This window comes from Astatotilapia calliptera, chromosome 22 (assembly GCF_900246225.1).
Source record: "Astatotilapia calliptera chromosome 22, fAstCal1.2, whole genome shotgun sequence".
NCBI classification, from domain to species: domain Eukaryota; kingdom Metazoa; phylum Chordata; class Actinopteri; order Cichliformes; family Cichlidae; genus Astatotilapia; species Astatotilapia calliptera.
This window is the reverse complement of record NC_039322.1, coordinates 20,697,775-20,717,384: the sequence shown is the minus strand read 5'-3', so window position 1 is coordinate 20,717,384 and position 19,610 is coordinate 20,697,775. Positions and strand designations below refer to the sequence as shown.

General features: G+C 41.8%; 1 protein-coding gene across 3 annotated transcripts; it reads left to right on the top strand.

Moving 5' to 3' along the window:
- Nucleotides 1-537: 537 nt before the first annotated feature.
- On the top strand, nucleotides 538-18,596 carry smap2 (small ArfGAP2). 3 transcript variants are annotated; one of them, XM_026157464.1, is made up of 9 exons: nucleotides 538-995; nucleotides 11,946-12,079; nucleotides 13,246-13,410; nucleotides 13,562-13,621; nucleotides 14,299-14,356; nucleotides 14,592-14,749; nucleotides 14,843-15,023; nucleotides 15,122-15,564; nucleotides 15,643-18,596. In XM_026157464.1, exons 1-9 carry the CDS (start codon nucleotides 890-892, stop codon nucleotides 15,766-15,768), a joined length of 1,431 nt encoding a protein of 476 aa, XP_026013249.1. In that variant the 5' UTR covers nucleotides 538-889; the 3' UTR covers nucleotides 15,769-18,596. The 3 variants fall into 3 exon arrangements, with proteins under 3 accessions (XP_026013249.1, XP_026013247.1, XP_026013248.1); XM_026157462.1 differs by having other exon boundaries at nucleotides 824-995; nucleotides 15,125-15,564; XM_026157463.1 differs by lacking the exon at nucleotides 538-995 and adding an exon at nucleotides 1,013-1,250.
- The last annotated feature ends 1,014 nt before the right edge of the window (nucleotides 18,597-19,610 follow it).

Below are 19,610 nucleotides of genomic sequence, written 5' to 3'. Positions count from 1 at the left end.
AAAGCTTTATTGCGGGAAATTCGCGAGTAAACCATTGAAACTAAAGAAAACGGTGCAATGAGGAATAAAAAGCCTTTAAAATTACACTCTGTTGTTGCCGATATTTAGACAAATGTAGCCTCTTATGTATAACACCAGATAATACACTTTATTTTGAAAGAAACCCATTTTTTCCTACAGTTTTAGGGGTGTGTTTGACGCCGTTTTTGTTCAGCTGCTTATCTTACCGCCCTCTGGCGTCTTGGAGGGGAACCGAGGACCGCAAATTCTTGGTCTCAACAAAATCTTCCCATAATTGACCACACGATGGCGATATGGGCAATATATTGATAAATTGGGAGTTTTAAAAGCCTGCTTTATAAAATTGTAAGATTCCTTGACAAATAATTTGAAACCTATAGTCGTTAAAAAAGTTTTTTCTCAATAAGTGTAGTGATTACTCTTGCTCATAACATAACTTTTAACTCTACAGATATTGTCCGTGTGTGAAAGAGAGAGAAAGTGAGGTAGAGGGAGAGGGAGAGAGAGGGAGAGAGAAAGACGGAGGAAGGGGGTTCACACACACAGAGAGAATATAGTAGTGATAGGTAACAGATGTGCTTCAAAGTCAGCATCACATTTTAAATCTCAGACATCACATGGCATCCTCTTCGTCCTGATTGGGGGTATTTTCACCTCGAATAAGCCGCATGCTGGTTGGTTGAAAGGCAATCATCCCATCGTCGTGAAGCAAACTCTGCGCTCCACGGCGAGGAAGAGGAAGAAGAGGGACGGCGGAGCAGATCGCCCGTGCTCACACTTTCCTTTTTTTTTTTTTGTTAAGGGCTCGTTTGGCAATAGCCGGCACAGACCGCAGGAACTGTTGTGTTGGTGGTGGTGGTGGAGGAGGATGATGACGGGCAAATCTGTGAAAGACGTTGACAGATACCAGGCTGTCCTCAACTCTTTACTGGCGCTGGAGGAGAACAAATACTGCGCTGACTGTGAATCGAAAGGTAGGTGATTTCCATCAGGGTCATGTTTCCCCGGGTTTTGTGCCCGAGGCGCGCGCCCGGCACTTGAATCGACCCTCTTTGATCGTTTACTACGCTGGAAAAAAAAATGCTGCACTGCATTCATCATCCCTCGGCCAATTGCATTGTACTATGGTGCAAAGACGTGGAGCCACATCCTTACACGGCTGGAGCATGGCATGCAGTTACATCATGCCAAGCTACCTCAAGTAATAGGATCCAAAAAGGTTTTAAAGGGTGAGAACTGCGTGGCGGGATGAAGTGAGAAAATGCGCTCATTAGTGAAAATGACTCCAGCTATCGCCGCTCAGAGATGGAGTTGAAGGCACCTGTGCTGACTTTGAGTCACCCTGAACACACTGTTCTTGCAGACTGGGAGCAGGCAGTGAAACCCAACTCTTAACAAAGAGGCACTGCAATGTTCTTACAACACTGAGCTGCAATTCTCAGTGATTACCTATATAGCAAGGAGACTTATTGAGTTGCTTGATTGTAGTGGAGCCAGGCTGTCTTTTTATACACTGAATCACCATAATCAGACTGTCAGGTGTTCTGTGTGTTCATTTGTGTGTTGCCTCAAGGAGGCCTTGAACCTTTATTTTTGCCATAGGGGTGGGTAAACACTGGTGTTTTGGTCGCAAATACACTCAGTCAGAGTCTTGAGTCAACAAACAGACTATTCAAAGGTTGCTCTTTATTTGGTTTTCGGATGAGCCATCAACAAGTTGATGAGGCCGTGGGGCTGTTTCCTTATGTTAGTTAAAGAGCTCTTGCATATTTTTCTGGAAAAGGAATGTTTTTGTTTACATGCATGTTGTGTGGGCCTTGTGGGTGGATTCTGTAGAGCATACAGCCGGTGTTGGGCTTATCGAGATCAACATCACTGACTCTAAATGTTTGAAAGGAAGCGCTGTGTGTACACAAATCACTGTAACGCAGGAGGACACCCTTGGTAAATACAAACTTTGAGAATGATATGTGTAGACAGATCCCAGTTTAAAATGGGAGTATTCACTATATATGCGAAAGTTACTGACCACTTGGCAAACATTAAAGGCAACCATCAGAAGATGGGCACACTGGGGTCATAAAGGGATGGACATGCTCAGGAACAGCACTCTAGTAGGCTGTGGTGATTTAAACGATGCTTAGTTGGTATGAAAATATTCCCCACGCAGGATGGATCCATGCTTTCATGTTGTTTCTAGCAAACTCTGACCCTAACATCCAAATATTGCAGTAGAGATCTCGATTCATCAGACTGGGCAACATTTTTACGTCTTCTGTTGTCCATGTGTGGTGAGCTTGTATGAATTGTAGCCTCAGTTTCCTGTTCTCAGCTGACAGGATTTACACCCAGTATGATCTTCTGTGGTTTGAAGTACATTTGCTTCAAAGTTTGTTGTGCCTTCAGAGATGCTGTTCTGTATACCTTGGTTGTAACGAGTGATTCTTTGTGTTTCAACATTAAATCTGTCTGGCCATTCTCCTCAAACCTCCAACATCAACAAGGTATTTTCAGGCAGAGAATTTATGGTCAATCTTCTGTTTACAAGGGGCAACCAATCAGATTTGGCTTGTCTCAGACATAGGAAGATCTAAATGAAGATAAATAAGGATTATTCTGAACTCTGATTCATGCAAAGCTACTTTAGCAGAGTCCAAGACTAAAAACACAGACTTAGTAGTGAGCATATTAGTATCCTTTTTTTTATAATAATACCGAATTATATGCAAAGTTTTGCCTTAATAAAAAAATCTAACATCTATAGGCTAAACTGTATAGTCAGCTAAGTCTATACAAGTTCAAGTGTGTAATTAAAGCTTTAGAAAAAATCAGTTCCAGCTGTCAAGTCAGTACAGCACATCATCTGTCCTGGGAGGATGTTAATACTGTATCTAATTTGTGATAGACATTTTTTTCCTTTTAAAACACATTTGTACATTACTTTAGTAAGATGACATGTGACCACAAGGTCTTAGTTGTATTTAAACTGAATAAGTCACCAGATCTATGAATACAACAACGCAGGGTTTTGTTAATGTTCCTATTGCCTTTGGGTGCTCTTTTAAACAAGATATTTAGAAGTGATGCTGTTCGCCTTCAGGCAAACACACTCGTGACTGCTCAGTGGACAGTTTGAAAACAGCACAGTATGATTGGGCTCCTGCAGCTTATTTACATACTGTTTGAAGGCTCGGACGCAGACTTCAGAAGCACAGAGAATAAATGATATCTTAGAAGATTATATTTGCATATGTGATGCTAATACGATGCTAATTTTATGACTTTTTACTCCCAAATCAGGCACATGTGGAGAGAGAAAGGGTATTTAAGTTAGCTACACAAGTTTGATTACTACTACGTTTCTCCTTCTTCTTGCATATTAAAATCATGGTCACAAAGGCTCTCTTGGTGTGAACTCTTTAGATTTTCAATGTAAGAGCTCGACATCCCTGCCAACCACACCCACACACACGAACAAAAACATGTTTTCTGTCAAGATTTCACACATTACAAAATCTTTGTACAATTTGCTAAAAGGGTGTCCACACAGGAAGGCTCTTGCAGCAATGTGACGAGCAGTGACCGTGGGATGACAGTAAAAATTTGAATTGTGGTCACAACAGGAAAAATAACCACTGGCGAGTAAGGGAATTAACCACCAATGGGTTTAAAGAAAATGACTGACATGTGACTGTGTGATTCATGAGTACACCCTGGACAGGTTGCCAGATCTTATTATTTTTGATTTTTAAAATATAATGTTTTGTTCCAAAATAAAATTTTTTCCAGTAAATATGAATACAGTTTTAAAGAACAGCAAATATTATTTTGTTATAAAAAGCTTTTATTTTGAAAGGTTACAAAGTCCTGGCTGACTCTGTGATCTGAGCTGATGCTCAGAGAGTGTTTTTTTACCTCTTTGCTGAGTAGTGCATTTCTCAAAACTGTAAGTACAGATTCCAGACTACACACTCGAGTCGTGCACAGCCGCACAAGTGCACACCTCAAGCACATTAGTGCCCTCCCCTGCCCTCTCTCTCTTATCAGGTTTTCTTTTTTCTTTTTGGCCATATGGCTCATGATGGGGTTTGGTCTAATCTTGTTTGCACCTGATTGCCGTTGCACGTTCATCACCTACCTCTCTCCCTCCCTCCCTCCCTCTCTCAGGATGATCAGAGAGGAAGTGGTGTGGTGTATGGAGCCAAGAACGTGTTTATTCCAGCGAATGCAAACACACAACAGCAGCACTCTCAGACATTCCCCTGTCTATTATATACTGCGCCGCTTAACAATATCTCTTTCTGCGACTGTAGATTACTGCCTGTGCGCCGCAAACTTCCTGTCTCTGTCTGTTTCTCTGGGCTGAATGACTTTGTGTGCTATTTGTTTATTTATTTCTACCACTTCCTCATAAAGTCACACCCCTCCAGTAAATCCTTAATACTGCCAGGAAATAATAAAGAGACAGGGGGAGAGGCAGAGGGTTAGGCAGGGTGCATAATGTAGTCAACACTTCAACCTCTGGCTTCAGTCTCAAGGGGCTGTGTACATGTGCGTGCATGTGTGTGCATGTGTGTTTGAATGAGCATAAAAGCATGTCTCCCTTATTGTCTCTATTGTACTTGTGTTTACTCATGCTGGGCCCTGGTTGCTGTGGTGATATCACCTGATGATGCCAGGCTGTCTACCTCTACCATGAGCTCTCAGTCCCCTCCTCCCCTCGGACCCTTTTTAATCTCATCCAATGAGAAGTCAGCAGAGATTTCCATTCAGAGAAGAAGGTTATTGGACGTGTGTGTCGGTGTGTGTTTGTTTGCGCGTGTGTCCTTGGCTGGCACAAAGTACAGAGCCTCAGTACCAGAGAGAGGGTGGCACCGTGCTACATTGCTGTGCGCACAACTCTCTAATACACAGCGATGGCCAGATTAAGCTGCAAAGGGCTTTGGGACAAATAAGCTGCTGGGTCCCTTTTTAACAACCCTGATCCTGCTTTTACACCTGCAAATCGTATCACTGCGCAGGAGGACACACGCGTCTCGTGCTAGTGACAGCGTGACAGGATGTAAACATTAAGGGAGTCCTTCCTCAGCTGAGCTGTAATGTTGTCAGCTGCATGCTTCCTTACCAAGAAAAGGACTCATACCAGAAACTGCTCACCGTAGTGTTTTGGAGTAAATGGGTCACGATTTCTGGAAAAAGATGCTACTGTTGAGTTAGTAAGCAGTTTTTAACCATGTATTTCCATTATAATGAAAAGAAGGCACAGCTAACATCACCAAAACTAGTTAACTTTATTAACACAGAATATCAAAACAGAGGAAAAACCCATACATTTGCTTTTGGTGTGAACTATCCCTTTAAGAATGCTGAATATGTAAGCGCCAGCTTAGCAATCGCTAAGCAATAGTGGGAAGGAAAAAGTGTCGTTTTAGCAGGAAGAAACCTCCAGCACAACCAGGCTCAAGGAGCTGCAGCCATCTGCCATGACTGGCTGGGGGTGAGAGGATGGAGACACAGGACAAAAGATACACTGTGGAGGAGAGCCAGAGATTAATGATTAAATGCAAAGTGGTGTATAAACACAGAACGAGTGAAAAGAAAATCAGTCTGAGGCTGAGCTGGGCTCTTAGAGAGTTCTTGTACATTGAAACTTTGGCCATTTTTAACATGAGCACTGACCACTGTAACAATTTATAGGATAAAACATAAAGATATTGCCCCTCCGTAAGACTATCCTAAACACGACTTTTCTCGTGGCCCCTGAGTTGCCCGTTTGGACTGATTGGTGATTCAGCCTTATACAACCATGTAGGAAAAACACACAGAAGTATAATAAGGTCACACGTCAGTCTGCTGGGGTTTTTTATCTGTGAATTGGCCGCACAGGAAGCAGACAAAATGTCAGGAGCAGCTTAAAGAGAGCAGTTATTAAAAACCTAAAAATCATATAGCTGTGAGCTCCTCAAAGGTAAGTTATGTCACGTGAATTGTGCTGTTACTGTTTCACCGGGTGATAAATTGGTTCTAAGGATGCGTTTTAGTTCTATAGATAGTGGTTATCTTAGTGTAGGGGATTGCTCTAATAGCTAAGCAAATAACACAGATGACTACTCAGCACAATAACCTTATAACATTTCAGGGGATAAAAACAATATGTGGGCAATAAGATTAAAAAAGACATAAAAGCAGGACTAAAAATTTGGACTACCTTACTCATCTTTTTATATGTAACACTGTTCGACCTCAATTACTCACCTGCAGGATCACAGTCATGATGTTTGCATGGTAACACAGATGGTGGGTGTGCCTTTTGTAAATTATCAATAGGTTCCATCTGCTTGGTTCAGATTGGGTCACTGGGTGGCTCCAGGGTATCTGGATTGGTTTAGATGCTAATGGGCTAGAGAGTAAGGGACAAAGGGGTGTATGCATGAGTGTGTGTTTTGTGTGGCGGCGGAGCAGGGCATGGGATCCGCTGATGGCTGAGATGCTCCGTGGGATTAACTGGGTACATGCAGAGAGCACCATTTATCCTTGTGGGATGTAGGCTAATGGACCATATGTACCTGCTCATGAACAAGTGTGTATGTGTGTGAGAGTCGGTGGACCAGTGTATTTGTGTAACGTGTGCACCTGTGTGTTTGTAACTGTAAGGATTCAGACAGGGTTTTAAACAGAGATGTGTTTAAGATGAGAAGTTAATGACTAAGTCGCCAGAAATGGTATGGAAAAGCATTCAAATACGTGTGTGTAAATGACAGCGAAGTTCATTACAGATCTCTGTGTGCGCTCTCTGCTCGTCATACCCCCGTTACACCCCAGCAGGACGTCTAAAGTCCACCATTTGATGACTATAAAAATCCCCTCCTGCTTGTCTCTGTTTTTGGCTCTCGCTGTGGCTCTGCCTTCTCCACCCCTAATGTGCTTCAGCCTGCGTGTTTCACAACCATGACCACAGCCATTTTTTAAATTTAATTATTTATTTAGTTTTGCCAGGGTGATTCATCAGTTGTCTCTGCTTTTGGATGCTTTTCCGTGTAAAAACTGAGAAAGGGACTTATTAGTCAGACCTGGAGAATTTAATTAGACCTTTAAATGATGTTGGCATTTGCTCTTTTGATCACATCAAGAAAAGAGGACATGTATTCACTGCTGCTGGTGAACGGTGGAGCAGTCTACACTCACTGTGATGCCAGCCACAAAGAAAAAGTGATTCATAGGGATCGTTGGTTCAATCTTTTCTTCCCTTTTTAGACGTCTCCTCCACCTACTTCCTTGTATATCTGTTCAAAGCACCTGTAGGTGTGCAGTGCTGCCGGACAGACGCACTGCATATGGGTTCTTACTCAAGCATAGCATTGATTGGAACAAGAGAAGGCTGCTTCTCTGTGGTGTGCAGGTGTGATCTGCCTTAAATGTAGCCTTCATCTGTGTGCTCTTTCTGCTCCCCCGGCTCACCGGATCAGCGCACTCGGGTGCACACCTGAGGACCATGACTCCAAACATTCATAATACCCAGCTGGAAGCAGATTAAATCTTCGCATGAGGGGAGAAAAATAACAGGCAGTGTATGGAAAAAGGACTCTGAAGCCATGCTAGCAGCTCAGTTGAACTGTATAACAGCGCTTTTAGCTAAGTGCTAACGTCAAGATGCTAACAGTGACGGTGCTGATTTTTACTGGGTATGTTTATCGGTTTAGCATGTAAAGGCTGATTTGGACTTTTGTGGTGAATCTTTGTAGAGCCTATGACCTACATACAGTGGCTTGCAAACGTATTCGGCCCCCTTGAACTTTTCCACATTTTGTCACATTACAGCCACAAACATGAATCAGTTTTATCGGAATTCCACATGAAAGACCAACACAAAGTGGTGTACACGTGAGAAGTGGAACGAAAATCATACATGATTCCAAACATTTTTTACAAATAAATAACTGAAAAGTGGGGTGTGCGTGATTATTCAGCCCCCTGAGTCAATACTTTGTAGAACCACCTTTTGCTGCAATTACAGCTGCCAGTCTTTTAGGGTATGTCACTACCAGCTTTGCACATCTAGAGACTGAAATCCTTTCCCATTCTTCTTTGCAAAAGGCCAACTTTGTGCGGTGCATGACTAATAGTTGCCCTATGGACAGATTCCCCCACCTGAGCTGTAGATCTCTGCAGCTCGTCCAGAGTCACCATGGGCCTCTTGGCTGCATTTCTGATTAGCGCTCTCCTTGTTCGGCCTGTGAGTTTAGGTGGACAGCCTTGTCTTGGTAGGTTTACAGTTGTGCCATACTCCTTCTATTTCTGAATGATGGCTTGAACAGTGCTCCGTGGGACGTTCAAGGCTTGGGAAATCTTTCTGTAGCCTAAGCCTGCTTCAAATTTCTCAATAACTTTATCCCTGACCTGTCTGGTGTCTAGATCCAATCGAGAATCTGTGGCAAGATCTGAAAACTGCTGTTCACAAACGCTGTCCATCTAATCTGACTGAGCTGGAGCTGTTTTGCAAAGAAGAATGGGCAAGGATTTCAGTCTCTAGATGTGCAAAGCTGGTAGAGACATACTCTAAAAGACTGGCAGCTGTAATTGCAGCAAAAGGTGGTTCTACAAAGTATTGACTCAGAGGGCTGAGTAATTACGCACACCCCACTTTGCAGTTATTTATTTGTAAAAAATGTTTGGAATCATGTATGATTTTCGTTCCACTTCTCACGTGTACACCACTTTGTGTTGGTCTTTCACGTGGAATTCCAATAAAATTGATTCATGTTTGTGGCTGTAATGTGACAAAATGTGGAAAAGTTCAAGGGGGCCGAATACTTTTGCAAGCCACTGTAAGTGGCCAACACTGTTACTAGTATTCATGCTTGTGCATGGTGCATTATGTGTTATTAATTATTTTGAATGCTGTACCAGCCATGACAGAAACATATTTCTCCGTTCCCTCATGTCCACTCCAGTAGTTTGTTACATCTTAGGGTTTCAGAGGGGTGTGCGGTTTTGAGTTGTGTTACAGTGTAACACAGAAGTAAGCGAGGACAAGTGTTCCCTAATTGACAATAAATAGAAATTACAGCTGAATTTTAGTGTAATTCCGTTAATCAAGAAAGAAAAGGTGTGAGGTTGTTCACTGTCAATTACTAGTGGACATGCATGCTCCAGTCACATAGGTGGCTGGCTACCTCCCTTAAGCAGGGGTTGGGAATTAATTTTCCCAAGGGGCGACATGAGAAACTGGGACTGTTGTAAAGGGCCACACCAATAAACTTCTTCTTTTGGCTGCTCAAAGTGGGTTCTGTTTACTAAGGACCCACCAACTTTGAGTTACTTGAACAGAATATTGTCATTTTACACATTATGACTTCCTGATCAAACCTGACTAATTTATCAATGTTTACATTGCATATCATCCAGGTAAGTAAATCCCCAAAAGTTGATTCTGTTCATCTGGACGTAGCGTTTTCAGCGGGAGAAACGTTTGGTCACTCATCCAAGTGACTTCTTCAGTCTCAGCTGACTGCAGGTTTCCCCAATCTTATAAACCGTACATTTGCAAAATCACTGAAACCAGCCCACTGAAGGAACAATGGGCTGGGAGGGCACCTTCATCATAATTATGCAAATTCTCATGACCATTGATCAACAACCACTGATCAAAGCTCATTGATCAAAGACAATTGATCCATGGTCGTGAGTACCATTCACAGAGTTGGGGAATGGCTGGAATCACAGCATTGTAAGATGGCGAAAGATGTAACCTTAGGCCCCCTCCTCGATTCAGAGATGGTCTTTCCCTTTTCGTATGACTCTGCGCTCACACCAGCGTTCCTCCCTGTCCAGGATGTGTACATCCTTATCATTGAAAGAGTGTCCACTGGCCTGTAGGTGTCTATAAGATTGGGGAAACCTGCAGTCAGCTGAGACTGAAGAAGTCACTTGGATGAGTGATGAAACGTTTCTCCCACTGAAAACGCTACGTCCAGATGACAGAATCAACTTTTGGGGATTTACATTGCATAGTTTGTCTACCAGACGGCACTCTACAGCTTCCCTGCTGGCAACATAACAACCAAACAACCATCCGAGGAGAGTCAGACAAACGAGGCCAAATGAGTAAACAAAGAGTTACACGTAACAGATGTTAGGGAAATCTATGTTTTGTGTGTCTAAAGGGACAAAATACAAACGTATAGTGGTTGGGCTCTGCCTGTTAAAGCAAAGTTAAGCTATTGTAACGCATGCCATAATTTCGAAGACATTTCAGCTAAAAGCACAGACATCAGCCTCATAATGATGACTGAGAAGAGGTCAGGTCAGCTATGATTCATCTTCTGAACATCAGGAGCACCTAAACTATGTTTCATGACAGCTGATCTAATTGTTATTATAGACTCGCCTATTTTTTTGTAGAGACATCAGTCAAAACTGTGCATTGCTATAAAAAAAAAAAGGAGAAACTTTTCAATATGCAAATGGAAAAAGCATTCCCACAAATCGCAGAAAACATGAGGGCAGAAAATAAACAGAAAGGAAGAAATGGAACTGGTGTGAAAGAGATATAAGCAGACAAAGGAGAACATGAGGGAGGCAGCCGTAGTGAGAAAGATAAGAAATGGCGGCTAGAGCACAGAGGGAGCATTAGAATAAGAGATGAGAAGGACAAACTAATTCCAGTGTTCAGGGACTTCAACACTATTGACAGCGTCTCTGTCTTTCTCTGTGTCTGTGTCGGCGTGTACAGTGGCTAAGCAGGCTTTGCAGAGTAATTCTACTATTATTAGCCAGTAGACAGCTAATGCTGCAGCTAGACAGTGAGGAAGACCAGTGCACATGGTGTTTTTTGCATTTGTGATTCGCAGTTTAAAAAGATGGAGAAAACTGAAAACTAACTCTTAATAGTGCAAACAGAATTCTAGTAGGATTCAAGAAGGAGCCTATTCATTGCAGTGTTTTTCTCAGAGGAAAAGAGGAAGGCGCTGCATGTTTTTCCCTTCTCAAACTCGACTTCCCCTTTCATTTGCATAGAATGGCCTTTTCTTAAGCTCTGCACAATGCCTTTATCTGCCAGAAGAGGAGAAATCCAAATCGAAAAGCTGCTCTTCCCCCTAGTGGCGTGAAGGCCACAGTGCACGGACCTGTGGCAGCAGGGTTGCAGGGACTCACAGCAGAGATGGTTTGGAGAAGTGGAGGCAGAGAGTCGCAGAAAGAGATGGAGGCAAGGAAAGAGGAGGAGGGAGATATGGTAAAGATGTAAGAACAGCACAAATATTATCTTTGAAGCTGAGTGCAGTCCCCAAAGAGGATGGCTGCATATCTTGAGCAAAAATAAATAAATAACGATCTCATCTATGATGTTTTTATTTCTTTTATGTTCTGAATATAGAAGAAAGATTTGCAAGCATGCTTTTAAGCTAAAACATATGCAGCATAAGCAATAAACAGGTCTCCACAAAATCTGAGTGGATCCATACGTTTGGCTCAGATCACAGTGCTCCCACACACACAGGCTCTTGATCAAATGAGTAATCATCCCTGCAGGTATCCAGGCCCTGAGTGTGTGTGATTGCTTGTGTGTGTGAGGTGCGTGTTTGTGGGACTTTGTACTCCTCCTCTCGCCTCTCAGTTATGTAGGCTAACTCTCGTATTGGATCCTGTTATGTGTTAGGCCACCGCATGACTTACACAGGATTAGATGTGCTCCCTGCTGAGTTCAGACTCATAATTGAGGTTTCAGACTTGTCTCTTTATAATTGGTCTAAAATTAATTGTTTTTTTCCCTCATGTTTCTCTAGTCTACTCACTTAGCCCTCTTTCTTGTTTAACCTAAATCTCTTTTATACGTTTAGCTTGGCTTATCACCACCTCCTTGCATCGCTCCTCTGCGAAGACTCTCTCCTCTCCTCTAAATTTCATTCCCCCCGTTGCTCTTCCAGGTCCACGATGGGCATCCTGGAATTTGGGCATCTTCATCTGTATCCGCTGTGCTGGTATCCATCGAAACCTGGGGGTTCACATCTCCAAGGTCAAGTCTGTCAACCTGGATCAGTGGACGCAGGAGCAAGTCCAGGTCAGTGGTCTTCACTATGAAAGTTTCATAACCACTAAAAAACCCAAAAGCTTTTAAATATTGGGTTAAATATTTTGAACTGTCCCTGATTATTAAACGCTATAAATGTTGGCTTTCTTATTTGTTTTTTGGTTGTCTGTTTGTTTTTCAAGTTTCTCTAATTAGCTTAACTGACACTAGCCTGGCTCAAATTTCCTTGTATGGTCATTTCAGACTAGAAGGTGGCTTACAAGGCATGGGTTCTGTTTGTGGAAGCCAAGTGAGGGGCATCCAATCAGAAGAAGGTTGTCTATTAAGGAGTGGCACATTAAAGAGACAGCTTATTTCAGATAGAGGATAAACTAAGGGGATGTATTATGACCCAGTAAAACATGTGTAATGGGGGGCGGGGCGGGGGGCGGTATACTGTGGATATAATCCAAATCACAATCAATCAATTAGCTTAGCATAAGATCGAGAAAAACCACTACTGTTCACTTTTAAACTGGTTACTTAAAAGTTGAAGTAAATAAGATTATTGTGTTAATCAGTGAGTTTGTTTTAAAATGGTCAGACATGTTTGGCTGACTCTGTTTTGAGTCTTTATGGTAAAGCAACACAAATGAAATGTGCTGGTTATATCTTTAGATTTTTAAGTTAAATTTTAAAATAGGTGGTATTGTTCATTGCATAAGACTGTTAACAAGAAAACACCTGTTTTCCCAAAATTCTAAGCTGTTGCTTCTTTTGTGAAAATCTTTCAGAAAGTAAAACCTTTAAATAAAATAGATTTCCATGCAATATAGAGATGGATAGAAAATAAACAACAATATAATTTTTTGTAATTTAGTAATTTTATTCTATGTATATATGCTTATTTTATCTGGTAGTTGGTATTTTCACATACAGTATAACTGACGATTTTCCACCTCCGAGTAGCCTCTTTCTCTTTAGTATGCAGCTCATCTCGTCTGGTCTGATAGACAAGACAGTCAGCGTGATGCTTCTCAGTGTGAGGGGATTTCTTTGGTCAGCACTTTTTCTTTAGTTCTCTACAGCTCTCACTGTAAGAATCCTGCTTTTTCATATAACCGCACTTTAACAAGGACACCTTGGATATTGCATTTGAACATTACTAGATTTCTTTGCAATGTGTCAGTTTTTTTGTTCTCCGTTGGTATCCCCAGTGTGTTCAAGAGATGGGAAATGCCAAGGCCAAACGGCTCTACGAGGCTTTTTTACCCGAGTGCTTCCAGCGTCCCGAGACAGACCAGGCTGCCGAGATCTTTATTAGGGACAAATACGAAAAGAAGAAATACATGGATAAAGTCATTGACATCCAGATGCTCAGGGTGAGTCCACACAAACAGATCCACGTGTTTGTTCTTGTGTCTCCAGCAGAATCTGCAGAACAGGTTTGGAGAGTGAATTTCTCTTACTTTCCTGCTACCCTCGACCAACCTTGAGTGTCGTCAAACAAAACCACTTCTTTTCTTTGTGCAGAAAGAAAAGAGTTGTGACAACATCCCAAAGGAGCCAGTTGTATTTGAGAAGATGAAATTGGTAGGTGCATCATTCCATGTTCATATCATAGACCAGAGATTCCATTCTGGCCTTTGTTATCTTGGTTTTGTTTATTATATTGTTAAGTTGCTAAATTGATTTAAAAAAAAATCAAGAGGCAACCAAAGTCTAATGCAGTAGTAGTCAATCGTCGCAACCACACTCCCTGTCTTCAAGCCTGAACAAGATTTTTAAAAAAAGGTCCAAAGCTAACCCCCAACCGGTTGCCAGAGATGGTTGCCCCTCCCTGAGCCTGGTTCTACCAGGGGTTTCTTCCTGTTAAAAGGGAGTTTTTCCTTGTCTGATTTTTGGGGTTTTCTCTGTATTTTTGTAAACTCTGTACCTTACAAAACAAAACAACTTGAGTCAACTGTTGTGATTTGATGCTATATAAATAAAATTGAATTGAAGTGATATAAACATTTTAGCATCTGGACAGATGATGCATATTGTAGATCATTCTTGTTGAACTTAATTATCAAATACAGGTCATCCCTGTATTTGAAAAGGCGTCAACAAAAGGCAGAGAAAAGCTGGTAACTTTTATTGTGGTGACTTGAATGGAACAGTCATGTTATACCACTAGTGAGTGTGAAGAGTAAAAGAATCGGCAGACAGACTCATTCGCCAGTGCAGAATTGTTGCATTAATTACACTGATTTTCTCTGTTGTGACAGAAAAAGGACGTCAGCCCAAAGACAGATTCCCAGTCTGTCACAGACCTGCTTGGACTAGGTATTCTGCCTTATGCACCTGCACGCATGCGCTTACACTAACACAGAGTCCAAAAAATTTGCACACCAGGAAACTGCTGTCTTAATATAGAACTGCTTTATGTTGCAAGTCTGCACCTAAAAAGCAAATAAACATGCCAGGCATCTATTTTAGGACAGAAAGCTGAATCTTAATTAGATGAGCTGCTTTGAACGTGGATACCTGAAACGGTTGTTATCATCATTACCTCTATTAGATGCCCCAGCTCCAAGCCCTGTGGTGTCTAATGGTGGAGGATGTGTTCCAGACAGTAATGAGAGCCCAGTGGTGTCTAACGCAGCCCTTGCACACTCTGCACTGGATCTCTTCAGCTCCCTTGCAGCCCCCTCCCCTGCTTCCTCTACAAAAAGCACGGTAGTAGACAACACACTGTACATGCTATAAGCTGCTGAGTTTTTATTTGCGTACATTCAGACAGACTTTCATCTTTGCCTTGTGTCTGTCCAGTCTGTTTCCAGCACCATGCCTCAGAGCAGAGTGACTGCCTCAGTGCCTGAGAATCTGAGCTTGTTCTTAGACGCAGCACCCAAAGCAGAGGAGGGCACTGTCAAGAAACTATCCAAGGACTCCATTCTTTCCCTGTACGCCTCCACTCCCTCGGTACATGCCAGCAGTATGGCTGCACATGGTAAGAGTTTATAAGATTTCTGTCAGATGTGGTCCAGATCTGGATGTTGACACGGTGATAGTCTGCTCATCGTTATTGGTGTCTGTGATTGCTCTCAGCAGGCTTGTACATGAACCAAATGGGATATCCAACACACCCGTATGGTCCATACCATTCTTTAGCCCAGGCGGGGGGAATGGGAGGCACTATGATGACATCACAGATGGCCATGATGGGGCAGCAACAGAGCGGGGTGATGGCAGTGCCACAAAACAGCATGATTGGAATTCAGCAGAACTGCATGATGGGGCAGCAGAATGGCTTAATGGGCGCTCAGGGTGTCACGGCTCAGCCTAGCGGCGTTGTGCCGTCGCCCTACATGACAGGAATGATGGGACAGCAGCAAACTGGAATGATGGTACAGCAGCAGAACAGCATTATAGGACAGCAACAAAGTGGGATGATGGGGCAGCAGCAGCAGGTTGGGGGTTTGCCCGCATTACCCCAGCAGCAGACTTATGGAGTCCAGCAAGCCCAGCAGCTACAGTGGAACATCAGTCAGGTGTGTGTTTGTTTTTTGGGGTTTTGAAAGTTGTGAGAGGAGTGGATCCGTTGCTAAAGTTCATTTTGTGCCCTTCAGATGACTCAGCACATGGCCGGCATGAATCTTTACAACACCAGCGGTATGATGGGATACAGTGGTCAACAAATGGGAGGTTCAGCAGCTCCAAGTTCGGCACACATGACAGCGCACGTGTGGAAATGAGCTTGTCTATCTGAGATTCGATGGAGCGCCAACGACCCACAAAAGGAGAAGAGAAACGACGTGGATCAGACTCTCCATTAAACATTTTCTGATGCAAGGGAGGAGGAGGAGGAGACTGAGGTGGAGAAGAAGAAGAAGGTTTGAGAAACCACTACTACCTCTCTCTCTCCTCTCTGGCCGCGCTTCCTCTTGCCGTCTCATGCATAGCCATGTTCTGCAGATTTCCATGTTTGCCTTCAGGACCTTTTCATATGACGACTACGACAAGGCGGTTCTGAGGCCACTGGTTAGGACTCCAGAGCTTTCTTTCTGCCCAGCCTTTATGAGAGAGAGCTTGTGTGCAGAAACATTATGAGGGTATCAAGCAGCTGCAGAATTGCACTGTTTCATATTTAATCAGATGGCACTGGGGTTGGCATTGGGGTTAGCCTAGCTTTAAAAGCTCAAATAGACCGAGATATATAATCTGGCAACCTAAATAGGTGGCTCATACTTTACGCCCTACATTACCAGTATTTACCCAACTGATGGGGCGACATTTAGTGATGATATATACAGTGGCCCTGAGAGGTCAAACACACTGCTGCCTAATAAAACACCAGCAAAAATGAAAAATGGTGCAAAATCACACAAAAAATAATTGAAGTTCAATAAAACCCAATGGAAATGGAAAGAAAAACACTGGAGAAGCTAACAGAAAAAACCCAAACAAAACACAACAAAAATGTTTTTGGCTAACAGCTAACAGTAAACGGCTAACAGCAACCATGTACCTACAGTGTCCATTGTGTTTTGTCAGAATTTTTTTTTCTATGTCCGTTATGTTTTAATCAACTTCTGTGGTGCTTTTGCAAAATGTTAATGTTTTGCTGGTGTTTTCTACAGTTGCAGTGCATGTGACCTCTCAGGGCCACCGTAGACATAGCTACATTTTAACAGCAGCCATATTTGCAAAGTGTAGCAGCTACAACTTTATTCAGCCAATTTCAAGTTCGAGATTTAGAGCTTTTCAAAAGTATATTTTCACATAAGTGAGATGAGCTGCTGCTAATTCACTTAATAATCATTAAAAAATATAAAAGCTAGGCTAGCCTAATAGTCCCTTCATGCTGCATGCAGAAGACAAATACGCATAACCATTTTTAGCCACATATATCTAGAAATTCTACTCATCTAACAATATTTAATTCAAGCAACAAATCCTACCTACACAGCCCGTAATATTGATGTCTTCATCTGAATATCTAGAGGGCTTCTTTTAGAATATTTAATCTTCAAATGTCAAAAGTCCAAAACCATATTTTGGGAGACCAAAGATCAACACTAGCTTTACTGTAAGTGGACAGTATTCCTGTATGCTTTTTCCTGTTCAACCACTTAACTAGTGATTAATAGAAAAAAAAAAACAGCAATTCAGCAGTCCAGCATCACTGTCTTCACTGTGCTGTTCTTTCACCAAGGGTAGGACACTTAAAAAAATAAAAAATAAAAAAAGAAGAAGAAAGAAATAATTTTGCATGCAGTGTCATCAGCGCCCGCACACCTCCAGTTAAGAATCTGCCTGGTGCATTAGTGGCCTCAAATAACGTTGAATGTCTGTAAATAGGAGGTGAACAGAGAAGTGGGAGTAGAAACGGAAAACTTCAAGGTGAAGGTCAGCCAGGTTTCAGATGTTTCCACTGAATTGCATGAAAAGAATGTGTATCTAGCTCTGATTGTATGTACTGTACTGTATGTTTGTTAAGATTTGCGAATGTGTCTCTCTGAATGTTTCTCCCTCTGACAAAGTCTTTGATAAAGACTGACAAAAAAACAATAAAAAAAAAATGGGTAAAACATGTGCTCTGAATGTGATCTCGGTTGACTCGTTTGATCGCGCGCACTTGGGTTTCGATGTGTTTTTGTTTTTTATATATTCCTCGTCTAGAAACGTGCACCTTGTGTCTCTCGAACGTCTGTGCTCGATGGCATCCTGTGGGTTTCCAGTTTTGCTGTAACGGCCTCACCTTTACGTTGGGGGCAAACAGTGAGCTGTTGTTTTGTTTTTTTCTTTTTGAGAGGGGATGAGAGTATTCAACAAGCTGGCCAAACCACATCGTGAAGCATAAAGCGATTGTACATCCGCAATCTGTCACATCTGTTTTAGCTGATGCTTGTACGCTTCTCCCACACAAACCATCTCTGTGCCCCGATTTCTCTTAAAAGTGTTGCTAAATCTGCCTTTTCTGATGAATGCTTATGGAAATGCTGTGTTTCTGTTATTTTAATTTTATTTGACACTTGTGTTAAGCTGGTAAGATGCTGCTTTTAATGTGAGTGGCAGCAATATAGGAGGTGCCTATGTGCAGCATATAAGGACTTATTTCACAACAGTGTGACAGCAGCAGTCACCTTCTCCACTGAGAGCAACATTTATATAAGAGAGAGCACATCCAGCACAGCAACAGCAAATCTGTCAGTCAACAAAAGCTTCTGGAAAGGCAATGCAAGTCCACCTCTGTGGACGCTAAGGCCTCACCTGAGCTTTTCCATTTGTGATCAGGCTACTTTTTTTTTTTGGTCCAATATTTTTTCAGTGAAATAAAAACGAATAAAGGAATGTAACTTTGTACGTACTTGTCGATCAAGATACTGTATATTTTAATTCTTTATCAGAATATCGCTGTATATTATGTTTCTTAAACAACATGTTCTGTATATTAGTTTTTCTTTTCCACATGCTTTGCCCCACTTTACACAATTTCAATAAAATTTAACAATGTATATGTGACATATGATAATTGTCCCCGTGAAAACATGCAAATAAATATTGTTTTCGTTAAATTTTATGTTGTTTTGTTTGTTGTGTTCATTGCTGGGCTTTGTCTTTAGTCCCTTTTCGTTATTTCTTACACTATTAAACCACGCAAATGCCTGTTCACACGATTCTTCTGCATGAATTGTTTGCATTCTGCAGAAAATCGCCTATTCTGCTTGACTGCTGTCAACAAAAAAAGGAGTGGCTGCACAGATGTTTAATACTACTGTGGAAGTTTGTTAGTAATTTTTTTCTGGCCTCATGTACAGGTCACAAAGGTCACGAAGCTCAAGGTAGTTTGAGTATAGACACATTATAGACACATTAATGTTGCTCTGCATGTGCATGACTTAAACAGTAGTAAATGGTTTCCTTGTAGGCTCTCAAAATCAACTAAAAGTGCAACTGTGTAATACTATAAAGCTTGTTTCTACTGCCCACTAGTGGCCATACATGTTCATGTGTGGCTGACTCATATGCTTTGTTGTGTGGCCTACTTCTTTGTCCATTTTAATCTAACTGAGACCATAATTTATAAAAATGAGCATCTTGTTGTATTAAAAATGTGTGAAAGCAGCAACTGAGGCCATATAACCAAGAGAAAGGTGTTTGCTGAGGTCATTAATGGTGTTTTTTTCCTCATAGACTTTTATACGTTTGACTTCTTTTTCCATAGGGAGGAGGTGCCCCCTGGTGGCCATCGGAAAGAATGCAGCTCTTCTTTTACGTGACTTGAACAAAGATTCATCAAAGATACACAAAGAATGCACGACCTGCATTAGAAAAGTGAAGACACGGAGAATGAATGTCTGTGATTCAAATAAACTTTATTGACTTTGCGTCCAGATGTCAAAGGGCATGCAAATACAGGCTTCTGAATCCCATTGTTTTTTTTCCTTTTCTCCTCAGTTTGGTTCTATTTTCTTACAAAACTACGTGCACCTTAAGTAATCAATTTTGCAGCGTACAAACCACAAAAATACCAGTTTTACATTATCAAATACTGCACATAGAAAACATTTACAAAGCACAGGTATAAAATTAC

Coding starts and splice junctions, on each gene's coding strand:
- smap2 (XM_026157464.1), top strand. CDS start 890: ATGATGACGGGCAAATCTGTGAAAGACGTTGACAGATACCAGGCTGTC. Junction 996..11,945: donor CGCTGACTGTGAATCGAAAG/GTAGGTGATTTC, acceptor TTGCTCTTCCAG/GTCCACGATGGGCATCCTGG. Junction 15,565..15,642: donor TACAGTGGAACATCAGTCAG/GTGTGTGTTTGT, acceptor TGTGCCCTTCAG/ATGACTCAGCACATGGCCGG.